The sequence below is a fragment of the Dendrobates tinctorius genome, unplaced genomic scaffold (genome assembly GCF_039654945.1).
Source record: "Dendrobates tinctorius isolate UK_male_01 unplaced genomic scaffold, ASM3965494v1 ptg000297l, whole genome shotgun sequence".
In the NCBI taxonomy this organism is placed as follows: Eukaryota; Metazoa; Chordata; class Amphibia; order Anura; family Dendrobatidae; genus Dendrobates; species Dendrobates tinctorius.
This window is the reverse complement of record NW_027361964.1, coordinates 1,168,777-1,188,460: the sequence shown is the minus strand read 5'-3', so window position 1 is coordinate 1,188,460 and position 19,684 is coordinate 1,168,777. Positions and strand designations below refer to the sequence as shown.

At 39.8% G+C, this 19,684-nt stretch overlaps 1 protein-coding gene across 2 annotated transcripts in view; it reads right to left on the bottom strand.

Annotated features, from left to right (window-relative positions):
- LOC141073129 (uncharacterized) overlaps positions 1-19,380 on the bottom strand; it is a 42,542-nt gene extending 23,162 nt beyond the window's left edge. Inside the window, exons 1-2 of one of the 2 annotated variants that reach the window (XM_073560487.1) lie at positions 18,851-19,378; positions 9,203-9,326 (exon numbers count right to left, since the gene is read on the bottom strand). In XM_073560487.1, the coding sequence (XP_073416588.1) occupies positions 9,203-9,326; positions 18,851-19,166 (440 nt within the window). In that variant the 5' untranslated portion in view covers positions 19,167-19,378. Of the gene's footprint in view, positions 1-9,202; positions 9,327-18,850 lie in introns of both variants that reach the window. The other variant, XM_073560488.1, reaches the window with a different exon arrangement.
- Between the last annotated feature and the right edge of the window lie 304 nt (positions 19,381-19,684).

The window sequence follows — 19,684 nt, the reverse complement described above, 5'->3', positions numbered from 1 at the left end:
CAAGAATGTAACTACTATAATACTGCCCCCTATGTACAAGAATATAACTACTATAATACTGCTCCTATGTACAAGAATATAACTACTATAATACTGCTCCTATGTACAAGAATATAACTACTATAATACTGCTCCTATGTACAAGAATATAACTACTATAATACTGCCTCCTATGTACAAGAATATAACTACTATAATACTGTCCCTATGTACAAGAATATAACTACTATAATACTGCCACTATGTACAAGAATATAACTACTATAATACTGCTCCTATATACAAGAATATAACTACTATAATACTGTCCCTATGTACAAGAATATAACTACTATAGTACTGCTCCTATGTACAAGAATATAACTACTATAATACTGCTCCTATGTACAAGAATATAACTACTATAATACTGCTCCTATGTACAAGAATATAACTACTATAATACTGCTCCTATGTACAAGAATATAACTACTATAATACTGCCTCCTATGTACAAGAATATAACTACTATAATACTGTCCCTATGTACAAGAATATAACTACTATAATACTGCCACTATGTACAAGAATATAACTACTATAATACTACCCCTATATACAAGAATATAACTACTATAATACTGCTCCCTATGTACAAGAATATAACTACTATAATACTGCTCCTATGTACAAGAATATAACTACTATAATACTGCTCCTATGTACAAGAATATAACTACTATAATACTGCTCCCTATGTACAAGAATATAACTACTATAATACTGCTCCTATGTACAAGAATATAACTACTATAATACTGCTCCCTATGTACAAGAATGTAACTACTATAATACTGCTCCTATGTACAAGAATGTAACTACTATAATACTGCTCCTATGTACAAGAATATTTCTACTGTAATACTGTCCCTATGTACCAGAATATAACTACTATAATACTGTCCCTATGTACAAGAATATAACTACTATAATACTGCTCCCTATGTACAAGAATATAACTACTATAATACTGCTCCCTATGTACAAGAATATAACTACTATAATACTGCTCCTATATACAAGAATATAACTACTATAATATTGTCCCTATGTACAAGAATATAACTACTATAGTACTGCTCCCTATGTACAAGAATATAACTACTATAATACTGCTCCTATGTACAAGAATATAACTACTATAATACTGCTCCTATGTACAAGAATATAACTACTATAATACTGCTCCCTATGTACAAGAATGTAACTACTATAATACTGCTCCTATGTACAAGAATGTAACTACTATAATACTGCTCCTATGTACAAGAATATTACTACTGTAATACTGTCCCTATGTACCAGAATATAACTACTATAATACTGTCCCTATGTACAAGAATATAACTACTATAATACTGCTCCCTATGTACAAGAATATAACTACTATAATACTGCTCCCTATGTACAAGAATATAACTACTATAATACTGCCCCTATGTACAAGAATATAACTACTATAATACTGCCACTATGTACAAGAATATAACTACTATAATACTGCTCCTATATACAAGAATATAACTACTATAATACTGTCCCTATGTACAAGAATATAACTACTATAGTACTGCTCCCTATGTACAAGAATATAACTACTATAATACTGCTCCTATGTACAAGAATATAACTACTATAATACTGCTCCTATGTACAAGAATATAACTACTATAATACTGCTCCCTATGTACAAGAATATAACTACTATAATACTGCTCCTATGTACAAGAATATAACTACTATAATACTGCTCCCTATGTACAAGAATGTAACTACTATAATACTGCTCCTATGTACAAGAATGTAACTACTATAATACTGCTCCTATGTACAAGAATATTTCTACTGTAATACTGTCCCTATGTAACAGAATATAACTACTATAATACTGTCCCTATGTACAAGAATATAACTACTATAATACTGCTCCCTATGTACAAGAATATAACTACTATAATACTGCTCCCTATGTACAAGAATATAACTACTATAATACTGCTCCCTATGTACAAGAATATAACTACTATAATACTGCTCCTATATACAAGAATATAACTACTATAATATTGTCCCTATGTACAAGAATATAACTACTATAGTACTGCTCCCTATGTACAAGAATATAACTACTATAATACTGCTCCTATGTACAAGAATATAACTACTATAATACTGCTCCTATGTACAAGAATATAACTACTATAATACTGCTCCCTATGTACAAGAATGTAACTACTATAATACTGCTCCTATGTACAAGAATATAACTACTATAATACTGTCCCTATGTACAAGAATATAACTACTATAATACTGCTCCCTATGTGCAAGAATATAACTACTATAATACTGCTCCTATGTACAAGAATATAACTACTATAATACTGCTCCTATGTACAAGAATATAACTACTATAATACTGCTCCCTATGTACAAGAATATAACTACTATAATACTGCCCCCTATGTACAAGAATATAACTACTATAATACTGCCCCTATATACAAGAATATAACTACTATAATACTGCCCACTATGTACAAGAATATAACTACTATAATACTGCCCCCTTTGTACAAGAATATAACTACTATAATACTGCTCCCTATGTACAAGAATATAACTACTATAATACTGCTCCTATGTACAAGAATATAACTACTATAATACTGCCCCCTATGTACAAGAATATAACTACTATAATACTGCCCCCATGTACAAGAATATAACTACTATAATACTGCCCCCTATATACAAGAATATAACTACTATAATACTGCCCCTATGTACAAGAATGTAACTACTATAATACTGTCCCTATGTACAAGAATATAACTACTATAATACTGCTCCCTATGTACAAGAATGTAACCACTATATTACTGCTCCTATGTACAAGAATATAACTACTATAATACTGCTCCTATGTACAAGAATATAACTACTATAATACTGCCCCCTATGTACAAGAATATAACTACTATAATACTGCTCCCTATGTACAAGAATGTAACTACTATAATACTGTCCCTATGTACAAGAATATAACTACTATAATACTGCCCCATGTACAAGAATATAACTACTATAATACTGCTCCCTATGTACAAGAATATAACTACTATAATACTGCCCCTATGTGCAAGAATATAACTACTATAATACTGCTCCCTATGTACAAGAATATAACTACTATAATACTGTCCCTATGTACAAGAATATAACTACTATAATACTGCCCCCTATGTACAAGAATATAACTACTATAATACTGCCACTATGTACAAGAATATAACTACTATAGTACTGCCCCCTATGTACAAGAATGTAACTACTATAATACTGCCCCCTATGTACAAGAATATAACTACTATAATACTGCTCCTATGTACAAGAATATAACTACTATAATACTGCTCCTATGTACAAGAATATAACTACTATAATACTGCTCCTATGTACAAGAATATAACTACTATAATACTGCCCCTATGTACAAGAATAAAACTACTATAATACTGCCTCCTATGTACAAGAATATAACTACTATAATACTGTCCCTATGTACAAGAATATAACTACTATAATACTGCCACTATGTACAAGAATATAACTACTATAATACTGCTCCTATATACAAGAATATAACTACTATAATACTGTCCCTATGTACAAGAATATAACTACTATAGTACTGCTCCCTATGTACAAGAATATAACTACTATAATACTGCTCCTATGTACAAGAATATAACTACTATAATACTGCTCCTATGTACAAGAATATAACTACTATAATACTGCTCCCTATGTACAAGAATATAACTACTATAATACTGCTCCTATGTACAAGAATATAACTACTATAATACTGCTCCCTATGTACAAGAATGTAACTACTATAATACTGCTCCTATGTACAAGAATGTAACTACTATAATACTGCTCCTATGTACAAGAATATTTCTACTGTAATACTGTCCCTATGTACCAGAATATAACTACTATAATACTGTCCCTATGTACAAGAATATAACTACTATAATACTGCTCCCTATGTACAAGAATATAACTACTATAATACTGCTCCCTATGTACAAGAATATAACTACTATAATACTGCTCCTATATACAAGAATATAACTACTATAATATTGTCCCTATGTACAAGAATATAACTACTATAGTACTGCTCCCTATGTACAAGAATATAACTACTATAATACTGCTCCTATGTACAAGAATATAACTACTATAATACTGCTCCTATGTACAAGAATATAACTACTATAATACTGCTCCCTATGTACAAGAATGTAACTACTATAATACTGCTCCTATGTACAAGAATGTAACTACTATAATACTGCTCCTATGTACAAGAATATTACTACTGTAATACTGTCCCTATGTACCAGAATATAACTACTATAATACTGTCCCTATGTACAAGAATATAACTACTATAATACTGCTCCCTATGTACAAGAATATAACTACTATAATACTGCTCCCTATGTACAAGAATATAACTACTATAATACTGCCCCTATGTACAAGAATATAACTACTATAATACTGCTCCTATGTACAAGAATATAACTACTATAATACTGCTCCCTATGTACAAGAATGTAACTACTATAATACTGCTCCTATGTACAAGAATGTAACTACTATAATACTGCTCCTATGTACAAGAATATTTCTACTGTAATACTGTCCCTATGTACCAGAATATAACTACTATAATACTGTCCCTATGTACAAGAATATAACTACTATAATACTGCTCCCTATGTACAAGAATATAACTACTATAATACTGCTCCCTATGTACAAGAATATAACTACTATAATACTGCTCCTATATACAAGAATATAACTACTATAATATTGTCCCTATGTACAAGAATATAACTACTATAGTACTGCTCCCTATGTACAAGAATATAACTACTATAATACTGCTCCTATGTACAAGAATATAACTACTATAATACTGCTCCTATGTACAAGAATATAACTACTATAATACTGCTCCCTATGTACAAGAATGTAACTACTATAATACTGCTCCTATGTACAAGAATGTAACTACTATAATACTGCTCCTATGTACAAGAATATTACTACTGTAATACTGTCCCTATGTACCAGAATATAACTACTATAATACTGTCCCTATGTACAAGAATATAACTACTATAATACTGCTCCCTATGTACAAGAATATAACTACTATAATACTGCTCCCTATGTACAAGAATATAACTACTATAATACTGCCCCTATGTACAAGAATATAACTACTATAATACTGCCACTATGTACAAGAATATAACTACTATAATACTGCTCCTATGTACAAGAATATAACTACTATAATACTGCTCCTATGTACAAGAATATAACTACTATAATACTGCTCCCTATGTACAAGAATATAACTACTATAATACTGCTCCTATGTACAAGAATATAACTACTATAATACTGCTCCCTATGTACAAGAATGTAACTACTATAATACTGCTCCTATGTACAAGAATGTAACTACTATAATACTGCTCCTATGTACAAGAATATTTCTACTGTAATACTGTCCCTATGTACCAGAATATAACTACTATAATACTGTCCCTATGTACAAGAATATAACTACTATAATACTGCTCCCTATGTACAAGAATATAACTACTATAATACTGCTCCCTATGTACAAGAATATAACTACTATAATACTGCCCCTATGTACAAGAATATAACTACTATAATACTGCCACTATGTACAAGAATATAACTACTATAATACTGCTCCTATGTACAAGAATATAACTACTATAATACTGCTCCTATGTACAAGAATATAACTACTATAATACTGCTCCCTATGTACAAGAATATAACTACTATAATACTGCTCCTATGTACAAGAATATAACTACTATAATACTGCTCCCTATGTACAAGAATGTAACTACTATAATACTGCTCCTATGTACAAGAATGTAACTACTATAATACTGCTCCTATGTACAAGAATATTTCTACTGTAATACTGTCCCTATGTACCAGAATATAACTACTATAATACTGTCCCTATGTACAAGAATATAACTACTATAATACTGCTCCCTATGTACAAGAATATAACTACTATAATACTGCTCCCTATGTACAAGAATATAACTACTATAATACTGCTCCCTATGTACAAGAATATAACTACTATAATACTGCTCCTATATACAAGAATATAACTACTATAATATTGTCCCTATGTACAAGAATATAACTACTATAGTACTGCTCCCTATGTACAAGAATATAACTACTATAATACTGCTCCCTATGTACAAGAATGTAACTACTATAATACTGCTCCTATGTACAAGAATATTACTACTGTAATACTGTCCCTATGTACCAGAATATAACTACTATAATACTGTCCCTATGTACAAGAATATAACTACTATAATACTGCTCCCTATGTACAAGAATATAACTACTATAATACTGCTCCCTATGTACAAGAATATAACTACTATAATACTGCTCCTATATACAAGAATATAACTACTATAATACTGTCCCTATGTACAAGAATATAACTACTATAATACTGCTCCCTATGTGCAAGAATATAACTACTATAATACTGCTCCTATGTACAAGAATATAACTACTATAATACTGCTCCTATGTACAAGAATATAACTACTATAATACTGCTCCCTATGTACAAGAATATAACTACTATAATACTGCCCCCTATGTACAAGAATATAACTACTATAATACTGCCCCTATATACAAGAATATAACTACTATAATACTGCCCACTATGTACAAGAATATAACTACTATAATACTGCCCCCTTTGTACAAGAATATAACTACTATAATACTGCTCCCTATGTACAAGAATATAACTACTATAATACTGCTCCTATGTACAAGAATATAACTACTATAATACTGCCCCCTATGTACAAGAATATAACTACTATAATACTGCCCCTATGTACAAGAATATAACTACTATAATACTGCTCCTATGTACAAGAATATAACTACTATAATACTGCCCCCTATATACAAGAATATAACTACTATAATACTGCCTCTATGTACAAGAATATAACTACTATAATACTGCCCCCTATGTACAAGAATATAACTACTATAATACTGCCCCCTATGTACAAGAATATAACTACTATAATAATGCCCCTATGTACAAGAATATAACTACTATAATACTGCTCCTATGTACAAGAATATAACTACTATAATACTGCCCCCTATATACAAGAATATAACTACTATAATACTGCCCCCTATGTACAAGAATATAACTACTATAATAAGGCTCCCTATGTACAAGAATATAACTACTATAATACTGCCCCCTATATACAAGAATATAACTACTATAATACTGCCTCTATATACAAGAATATAACTACTATAATACTGCCCCCTATGTACAAGAATATAACTACTATAATACTGCTCCCTATGTACAAGAATATAACTACTATAATACTGCTCCTATGTACAAGAATATAACTACTATAATACTGCCCCCTATGTACAAGAATATAACTACTATAATACTGCCTCTATGTACAAGAATATAACTACTATAATACTGCCCCCTATGTACAAGAATATAACTACTATAATACTGCCCCCTATGTACAAGAATATAACTACTATAATACTGCCCCTATGTACAAGAATATAACTACTATAATACTGCTCCTATGTACAAGAATATAACTACTATAATACTGCCCCCTATATACAAGAATATAACTACTATAATACTGCCTCTATGTACAAGAATATAACTACTATAATACTGCCCCCTATGTACAAGAATATAACTACTATAATACTGCCCCCTATGTACAAGAATATAACTACTATAATACTGCCCCTATGTACAAGCATATAACTACTATAATACTGCTCCTATGTACAAGAATATAACTACTATAATACTGCCCCCTATACACAAGAATATAGCTACTATAATACTGCCTCTATGTACAAGAATATAACTACTGTAGTACTGCCCCCTATGTACAAGAATAAAACTACTATAATGCTGTTCCCTATGTACAAGAATATAACTACTATAATACTGCTCCTATGTACAAGAATATAACTACTATAATACTGCCCCCTATGTACAAGAGTATAACTACTATAATACTGCCCCCTATGTACAAGATTATAACTACTATAATACTGCTCCCTATGTACAAGAATATAACTACTATAATACTGCCCCCTATGTACAAGAATATAACTACTATAATACTGCCCCCTATGTACAAGAATATAACTACTAACATAATACTGCCCCTATGTACAAGAATATAACTACTATAATACTGCTCCTATGTACAAGAATATAACTACTATAATACTGCCCCCTATGTACAAGAATATAACTACTATAATACTGCCCCCTATGTACAAGAATATAACTACTATAATACTGCTCCCTATGTACAAGAATATAACTACTATAATACTGCCTCCTATGTACAAGAATATAGCTACTATAATACTGCTCCCTATATAGAAGAATATAACTACTATAGTACTGCCCCCTATGTACAAGAATATAACTACTATAATACTGCCCCCTATGTACAAGAATATAACTACTATAATACTGCTCCTATGTACAAGAATATAACTACTATAATACTGCCCCTATGTACAAGAATATAACTACTATAATACTACCCCTATATAGAAGAATATAACTACTATAATACTGCACCTATGTACAAGAATATAACTACTATAATACTGCTCCCTATGTACAAGAATATAACTACTATAATACTACTCCCTATATACAAGAATATAACTAATATAATACTGCCTCCTATGTACAAGAAAATAACTACTATAATACTGCCCCCTATATACAAGAATATAACTACTATAATACTGCCCCCTATATACAAGAATATAACTACTATAATACTGCCCCCTATGTACAAGAAAGGTAAAAAAAATTGTAACTATTATTACACTGTCCTTTGCGTACAAATATTGGTCTGGATTATTTTCAGGTGAATAGTTTGGTTGTAGCTCTGAGCCCGTGGTTGGTGTCTGGTCTTGTTCTCACCTGTGCACAAATACTGGGAAGACGAAATCTGAGCTTTTCACTTGTTTCTCGGCTTTGACCATATTTTCTGCCAGGTGGAATCCCTCTTCCCAATCCACCTTGGCACCGATGGGCAGCAGGTTTCCTGGAGGAGATATATATCGTGATATATTGTAACTTCCCTATACACAACCATTATCTCCTCTCTGTGGAGAACAGAACTCGGAGGTGGTAAGAAGTTGGGAATCATGAGTAGAGATGCGAGAACTTGCTCACCACTCTCAGATTCCGCTGTCCGAGTCGTGTTCGCTTTCACAAGCATTTTTACTCAAAGTCAGCAAAATTCAGCCCAGTTCGGTAAATGATCAGGTTTCCACTAATGTTTGTTATTACTTTGGCTGGGATAGTGACTCTGTATGAAGAGCCGGGGTGATGGGGGGACGCGTTTGATGAGGGCAGGGGTCTACTGAGATGAGTGGTGGAGTGTAAACCATCCACAACGTCATGACACAAGGGTTTCTTTCTTTGGCTGCCAAAGTCCATTCAGTGACGGGTGACTGACAGCTGCGGGCCTTAAGGGGGTTTTACACATAGCGATATCGCTAGAAATATCGCTAAAGCGTCACCGATTTGGTGACGAAGCAGCGATATCGCTATGTGTGATACTCACCTCCGACCGGCTCCCCCGCTGTCTGTCGCTGATCCCGCAAGATCGCGCAGCTCCATTTCTCGTCGGGCGCTTCCCGCTGGGCTTTCTGCTGGCGCCGACGAGCGACGCGTGGACACGGGCAGGAGGACGTCAGGATCGCCTCGTCTGAAAGGTAAGTATCGTTCGCTGTATCGCTGCTACATCACTGTGAGATCTGCCTGTGTGGCAGCTCACTAGCGACAATTTAGCGATGCACCAGCGATCCTGACTGGGTCGTATCGTGGGCGGGATCGCTGCTGCATCGCTAAATGTAAAGGGGCCTTAAGGTTGTGAAACAGCAGGTTACAAGAGGGGAAGGGTACACACAACATGATTTGGAAAAAGCGAGGTCATGGTGGAAGGTGGAATAGGCTTGGTGTTTGACGTGTACGTGGGTTAGTTGTTAATGGATCGCCCGCCACGGCAGTGGGGATACTCGGTACCAGACCACTTCTTAAAGCGGATGTTTCACAGAAGCAGTGATCCGGTCTGTGGCCCTTGGCGTCCAATTAAAGAGGGGATATTTACAAGGGATAAGAGTTTGTAATAAAGTTTATAATAAAGTGTTCGTGATGCCACCTGTGGTTTCTGGTCAGAGGTGACGAGCGCTGCAGAGCAGATCCTCTGGGACTGATGGTAATGCAGCAGAGTTGGTACATCTCTCCACAGGCAGAGCTTTGACCCAGGGCAGTTGTGACAGAAAAGATGTTGTATTTGGTGATGATAGATGTAGCAGAGTTGGTAAGTGACTCAGGAAAAACTCCAAGGACACAGCTGGGTGCAGTTCCAAAGGTTTACTCACTGTTCTGGCATGCACAGGTGCCCGCTTGGTACGGCGTCCTCCAGGTGAGCGGTCCAGCCAACTCCCAGGTAGATCAGGATACACCTTCCCAGGACTCCCTTCAGTATTTGCCTTTCCTGGCCTTCTCACTGTGTTGGCTTTCCGCCTCTCCTGCCCAACACCTCACAGTCAGTGTCCCGAGCCAGCAGCTGCCGCCCTGTCAGGTAATGTCCTCTCTGCGTCCCCTGGTTCCATTATGACTGCCTTATGGCAAAGATAACTGTGGCTTGTGACTGAAATACCTACAGGTGCCTCTGCCTCCAGCTTGCCAGCTGAGTCTGATGATTTCTTCACTGGACTAGGGGGCTGGTACCCCTCTGCAACTTGGTCTCTCCAATACTGGATCGGGCCCCAAGAGTGGCATCCGTACATCCCATACCCCTAAGACCCCTTCTGCTCTACAGTAGCTTCTTTCTGTCTGTTTCCTTGAGCTTTCCAGGGAGCTGCTTGTCAGCATGTCTGCTCCCTTTCACTTTCCCCTCCAGTCTGACTAACTCTGCACTGTCCTTCCTGCTCTCTAAACTCCACCCACATCCCAACACCCTTTACTACCCAGGCAGGGATGACAGGGGGCCCTGCCACTGTAATGTGTGTTGGGTGCAGGTGCTAGAGTCCTAGGTGGTGCTTCCTCCTTACCTGAGAGTGGGGTACCACACCTCTGGATGAGGTGCAGTACTTCTGTGGTGACTGAACCCTCAGGGGCGCCACAATAATGTGAATGAAAGCTCAACTGAACAAGCACCTTCTCATCCAATGCAAAGACCACCGACAAGTTCTGTTACTGGCCGGGCTACTCCACTCCCTTTCTTTGGCAGCTGCGCAACGGAATACCTTGTAGATGAGGGTCAAAAAGTGCATGTGTACCAGTGGATGGCAAGCGCTGCATCAAGTGACCTCTCCTCTTCCTCCACCATAACATCACAAAGTGCAATCCTCAGACGTGACACCACAATCATCTTTGTTTTCCTCAGTGTCACGACTTTCTAACCACGCAACTGACTGTGGGAAACCAAACATGGGCCATTTTGCAGAGCTGTTCACACTTTCTTTTCCATTGGCATCAGAGGTCTACTCCAAAGATTCACAGAATTCAGAGGAAAGCATCCGTTTTCCTGTAAGATCCAGAGTTGGGCGAAATAGGTCCAAACAGAATCCAGACCTTCATCAACAAATGTTAACCTCTGGGGTGGAGGTGATGCTGATGAGACTCATATACCTAAGGTATTGACTGTACTGTGCTGTCAGGGCAGGAAGAGGAAGAGGGTGGCTCTCAGGGTGAGGAGTGTGAGAGCAGAGATGATGATGAGGTTGTAGATCCCACTTGGTGTATACCCAGAGGCATGCAGCTCAGTAGCTCAGCAGAGGAGGTGGAGGAGGAGGAAGTCCACCCAACCCATCAGCACATGTCAATTACTTTACCAAAATGGGGTCTCTTGAAGGAGTATTATTAAGTTCTTAAATTGTTTTCATTAGTTAGACAGAATGCAAATAAGCAAGATTGCAATTGACTTGCTTTTTCCCTCTTCCCAGACTCTGGCTGAGAGCATGCAGTATTTACAGTCCAGTAGAGAGGTTAACTCCTAACATCCCAGTCAGCTCTCTCCAGACCACTGATTCCTATACAACAGTCATCTGCTCACCTTCCTTTCTTGCAAGATCACCAGTCTGCACTTTTCAGATTAGTTCTCCTGATCACGGCATTCTGCTGTCTGGAGCTGTGCGCTTGTTCAGATGCCTCATTATCTCTCGGATTAAACATAGCGATAGTAGTATAGAACAAGCCACTGACAGCTGAATGTGTTACAGCAGATGTTGTGCTGAGCTTTGTAATTCTACTACTCACTAGACCTGTCACTCAAGGTTGAGAGCCCGCCCGAGACCAAGAAGTAAGGAGACTGTAAAGAGACTCCATAGCTGGTTGTTGCTCAAGAGGCAACTTGGCATTAACCCTTTAAATGCTACTGTCAGAGATTGACAGTGACAATGAAGTGTTTAAACAGCAGCGATTGGAAGTACCAATAGGTCCTATATAGGGAAAGGTTTAAACATGCGCCTTTACCACTTGGCGCACCATGATATACATATAATAACGCTGTATATATGTTACTTCACCATGCCGCACATTACATCTCCGTCATTGCACAGGCACAGAAACTGACTGACAGCGAATGTTATGATCAAGATCAGAGAGGCTCCTGATCCCAGTATTTGGGTACCTTGGATGCAGTGGACCGTAGTGACCATACTATTATCATTATTGACAGGGGAGACAGATCCCTCCATCAACATACTACAGTACTAGTACTACAACAGATGGATCAACGTGTTACCATGGTAACAAGGGGCTAACAAACTCTTCATTGCTGCCATGGTTTTCTGCCTATCCGCCTGTGTAGCCATGGCTCAATAGTTTTTTCTACACAAGGCAAAATTATGCAAACCTCCCAACTTTGAAAAACAAAGAAAGAGGAACACATATGGCAGCACGAGTTTAATTTTACACTAGGCCAGTGCCGTCACCTCGCCCAGTTCTGTATATGCCCCCACACAGAAATATTGCTCCTTGTGAAGCCCACTAGTGTTTCCACACATTATGTTACCAATTTTATAGACTTTACAGTGTCCCCCACACATATTAATGCACCACAGTGCTGACCACACGCTGTATGATGTCCCACAACTCCCCAACAATATAATGGACCCACAGCTCCCCACACAGTACAATGCCCCCTACAGACTTCCCAACAATATAATGGACCCACAGCTCCCCACACATGATGTCCCACAGCTCCCCACACAGTACAATGCCCCCTACAGACTTCCCAACAATATAATGGACCCACAGCTCACCACACATGATGTCCCACAGCTCCCCCACACAGTACAATGTCCACTACAGACTTCCCAACAATATAGTGGACCCACAGCTCACCTCACATGATGTCCCACAGCTCCCCCACACAGTACAATACCCCCTACAGACTCCCCAACAATATAATGGACCCACAGCTCACCACACATGATGTCCCACAGCTCCCCACACAGTACAATGTCCCCTACAGACTTCCCAACAATATAGTGGACCCACAGCTCACTACACATGATGTCCCACAGCTCCCCCACACAGTACAATGTCCCCTACAGACTTCCCAACAATATAGTGGACCCACAGCTCACCTCACATGATGTCCCACAGCTCCCCCATACAGTACAATGCCCCCTACAGACTTCCCAACAATATAATGGACCCACAGCTCACCACACATGATGTCCCACAGCTCCCCCACACAGTACAATGCCCCCTACAGACTTCCCAACAATATAATGGACCCACAGCTCACCACACATGATGTCCCACAGCTCCCCACACAGTACAATGTCCCCTACAGACTTCCCAACAATATAGTGGACCCACAGCTCACCACACATGATGTCCCACAGCTCCCCCACACAGTACAATGTCCCCTACAGACTTCCCAACAATATAGTGGACCCACAGCTCACCTCACATGATGTCCCACAGCTCCCCCATACAGTACAATGCCCCCTACAGACTTCCCAACAATATAATGGACCCACAGCTCACCAAACATGATGTCCCACAACTCCCCCATACAGTATAATGCCCCCTACAGACTTCCCAACAATATAATGGACCCACAGCTCACCACACATGATGTCCCACAGCTCCCCCATACAGCACAATGTCCCCTACAGACTTGCCAACAATATAATGGTCCCACAGCTCCCCCATACAGTACAATGTTCCCTACAGACTTCCCAACAATATAATGGACCCACAGCTCACCTCACATGATGTCCCACAGCTGCCCCACACAGTACAATGCCCCCTACAGCCTTCCCAACAATATAATGGACCCACAGCTCACCACACATAGTATGATGTCCCACAGCTCCCCCACACAGTACAATGTCCCCTACAGACTTCCCAACAATATAATGGACCCACAGCTCACCAAACATGATGTCCCACAACTCCCCCATACAGTATAATGCCCCCTACAGACTTCCCAACAATATAATGGACCCACAGCTCACCACACATGATGTCCCACAGCTCCCCCATACAGCACAATGTCCCCTACCGACTTCCCAACAATATAATGGACCCACAGCTCACCACACATGATGTCCCACTGCTCCCCCATACAGCACAATGTCCCCTACAGAGTTCCCAACAATATAATGGACCCACAGCTCACCTCACATGATGTCCCACAGCTGCCCCACACAGTACAATGCCCCTACAGACTTCCCAACAATATAATGGACCCACAGCTCACCAAACATGATGTCCCACAGCTCCCCCACACAGTACAATGTCCCCTACAGACTTACCAACAATACAGTGGACCCACAGCTCACCTCACATGATGTCCCACAGCTCCCTCATACAGTACAATGCCCCCTACAGACTTCCCAACAATATAATGGACCCACAGCTCACCACACATGATGTCCCACAGCTCCCCCATACAGTACAATGCCCCCTACAGACTTCCCAACAATATAGTGGACCCACAGCTCACCAAACATGATGTCCCACAACTCCCCCATACAGTATAATGCCCCCTACAGACTTCCCAACAATATAATGGACCCACAGATCAAAACACATGATGTCCCACAGCTCCCCCATACAGCACAATGTCCCCTACAGACTTTCCAACAATATAATGGACCCACAGCTCACCTCACATGATGTCCCACAGCTGCCCCACACAGTACAATGCCCCCTACAGCCTTCCCAACAATATAATGGACCCACAGCTCACCACACATAGTATGATGTCCCACAGCTCCCCCACACAGTACAATGTCCCCTACAGACTTCCCAACAATATAATGGACCCACAGCTCACCAAACATGATGTCCCACAACTCCCCCATACAGTATAATGCCCCCTACAGACTTCCCAACAATATAATGGACCCACAGCTCACCACACATGATGTCCCACAGCTCCCCCATACAGCACAATGTCCCCTACAGACTTCCCAACAATATAATGGACCCACAGCTCACCACACATGATGTCCCACAGCTCCCCCATACAGCACAATGTCCCCTACAGACTTCCCAACAATATAATGGACCCACAGCTCACCTCACATGATGTCCCACAGCTGCCCCACACAGTACAATGCCCCCTACAGACTTCCCAACAATATAATGGACCCACAGCTTACCAAACATGATGTCCCACAGCTCCCCCATACAGTACAATGTCCCCTACAGACTTCCCAACAATATAATGGACCCACAGCTCACCACACATGATGTCCCACAGCTGCCCCACACAGTACAATGCCCCCTACAGCCTTCCCAGCAATATAATGGACTCACAGCTCACCTCACATAGTATGATGTCCCACAGCTCCCCCATACAGTACAATGCCCCCTACAGACTTCCCAACCATATAATGGACCCACAGCTCACCAAACATGATGTCCCACAGCTCCCCCATACAGTATAATGCCCCCTACAGACTTCCCAACAATATAATGGACCCACAGCTCACCACACATGATGTCCCACAGCTCCCCCATACAGTACAATGCCCCCTACAGCCTTCCCAGCAATATAATGGACCCACAGCTCACCACACATGATGTCCACAGCTGCCCCACACAGTACAATGCCCCCTACAGCCTTCCCAGCAATATAATGGACCCACATAGTATGATGTCCCCACAGCTCCCCAACAATATAATGGACCCACATCTCCCCACACATGATGTCCCACAGCTCCCCCATACAGTATGATGTCCCCGCAGCTCACCAACAATATAATGGACGCACAGCTCACCACACACAGTATGATGTCCCACAGCTCCCCCATACAGTATAATGCTCCCTACCGCCTTCCCAGCAATATAATGGACCCAGAGCTCACCTCACATAGTATGATGTCCCCCAGCTTCCCAGAAATATAGTGGACCCACAGCTCCCCACACATGATGTCCCACAGCTCCCCCATACAGTATGATGTCCCCACAGCTCCCCAACAATATAATGGACCCACAGCTCACCTCACATAGTATGATGTCCCCCCCAACTTCCCAGAAATATAATGGACCAACAGCTCCCCACATACAGTATGATGTCCCCACAGCTCCCCAACAATATAATGGACCCACAGCTCCCCCATACAGTATGACGCTCCCTACAGACTTCCCAGCAATATAATGGACCCACAGCACACTACATGCCACGTGATATCCTCACAGTACATTCAATAACACACAGGATAATGAAGTAAAATTAAGCTTAATGAGTATAATAAAGTATAAACATATAAAAATGGCAGATTTGGAGGTTTTTTTTCAATTATTTACTCCAAAATAATCCCATAACTTATTAGGTTCCATAGAAGGACGTAGATCTGGGGATTTATTCTGCTGGACTAGGGGCTGAACTGGATGGACACAGGGCTTTTTTCGGCCTTGCTAACTATGTTGCTATATTACACAAATATACTGCTCTTTCTGGAAAAATCAAGCAGTCATAGCTCTCAGAATGCAGCAACACAAATATGATTTTTTTTGGCCATAAAACGTAATCCTTTGTGAAAAAGTATTACCAGTATTATCTTCTTTCTGACTTACCATTAATCCTAGTCAGTGTTGCTCCTGTGTTTAGTGTGAGGCTCTGCTTCTAATTTACTTACGACCAGCTCCATCTGCGCCAGTTTACTATAGTAGCCTGACATGCATCTCTGATGTCATTTCCAGAGGCCTTTTAAGTCTGGCTCAGGCGGCTTCATGCCACCTGAGTATTCTGGTAGTAGTGCAAGCTACTGCCACCTTCTTTCCAGGAGTCAAGCTGCACTTCCCACTGCTCTGCAGCAGTCACAGGCCTGATTTTATAGTCAGCTGGTCCTGAGTGCTATCCATCCTCCAGCTTTCACTGCCAACCTTGCTGGTGTCCACACCCTCACATCAGCTCTGAAGGTACCTGACCACCCACTCATCCCTACTATTTCTACCTGCATACCAACTGACATGACCAAAACGGGTTGTCAAATACTAAAATATTCTGTCTTATTATTTGTAAAACATGATATCTTTGGTAATTTGTTTTACAAGTTTTCTATTGTTCCCTCTATACACAGTGACAGCATGCAGGATGCACTGGGAATACTCAAACGGGGTGTCACCAGGAGGCCAGTGCTGCAGTCACTTCCACTTTGCTTTTCACCACCCTGAAACAGGTTGATTTGATGATGTTCTGTGTCAAGGTGATTAAAGAAGCTGTGGTACGTGGCCGCAGCGCCGTCCCCTGATGACATAGCAAGTCAATGTTGGTGAAAGAAGCAGGGGAAGTGACTGCACTGTCACACCCCACAGCCTTGAAATGGCATGTTATTAGAGGCGGCACTCCAGTCCTCACAGCTTCTTTCACCATCATTAATGCGAGATGTCATCAGGGGAAGGCATGAAGGTTGTAGGGAGTAGTGATGGAGGTGTCACTTTTCCCTTTTTTCATTACTGTCCCCCGATGACATTGTGTTTCAGGAAGGTGAAGAAAGCAGGGGTAAGTCATCGCAGCGCCAAAAAGTAAAGTAAATTACCAAAGTGATTATGTTTTAAAAATAGAGACTTAAACAGTAAGCTTTAAGTGTCGGAAAACACATGTAGAAGTTCTTAGATGGTGACGTCAGAGGTGCATGTTGGTTTACCACAGTAACCCGGCAGAGATTAGCAAAAAAGGTGCTGGTTATAGGGGGGGGGGAAGGAGAGCCAGGTAGTGAAACTAGGTCAGGTGAGTATCATCAACTCTCCTGTTCCTATACGTTATCTGCATTCATGTATCAAGACACATTTGACACTACTGCAGGTAATACTTCCAGCTCTGACAATCCACCTGCTGTCCTGCAGACCCAAGTCTACAAGTCCTCGTTTTTCCATGTACCATCTAGTTGACCTACTCTACTATATGAAAGTCTTTGGTCTAAGCTTCTCATCCTGACCTATAGCTTATTGAATCCACTTCATCAGATGTGCCGATACCAGTCTAGGCTGCACGTGAGGTCATGATATCAAAGTCTACTAGAGTTTGTTTAATTCTCTCCTGAAACTCCTGGCCCACCATACTACTGACCGCTCAGTACTCACCAAGCTGAGCAAAGATAACTCCTGATTCTTGGTCTTCCAATGTACTGCAACCTCTGTTATCTACCAGGGTGAGGTTCTCTGACAGTTCATATGGGATTCTCTCTGTTGTGTGTCCTCCATCTTTATCCACTGCCTTCGACCAGTTCTGGAACTCACAATCTTTCCAGACGTAGATGCAGGTGTTAATGAACGACGACTTCCCGTGACCTAAGAGGCCAAAAAGTTGGATGAGGATGCGGTGGAAGCCTTGGTTTCCTTTCTTACATCGATCAAAACTGAAGTTCTTAATAAAACGTCTCATCTCATCGCTGTCCATGTCTTCTCCTCAGATAGTTCTTTTCTTAATGACTGGAGGGACTGAAAGGAGACAAAGTCCTTCGGCTATAACATTCCCAGAAATTATCTTCCTGCTTCTTCAGCTTGGACTCTAATCACAAGCACAGTAAATATCCTGACTTCCTCATACCTTCAGATCTCCTCTTATATTTAATCTAGATTGTAACATCATAAGAACCAGGGAAAATTCTGTATACCGGAGGATCCCCCATTATGCGGGACTACAGAGTATGACTGCCCACTGTGAAGACATCCAGGGCAGATTGACTAATCCGAAAACTTAGACCAGGCATTCTGTCAATGTGCCAAACCTATGACAGTGACTCCTGAGGAATGATGAAGAATCCGTCACGTCCTGTTAGACATTTTGTTCACTTTATTAACCACTTAGTCATTTGCGCCAATATTTTGTAGCACATCTTTTGTTTAATTTTATGTCTTTCCACTTATTTCTCTAAGTCATAACCCCTGATGTATATTATTTCTAAAGCAAAAATG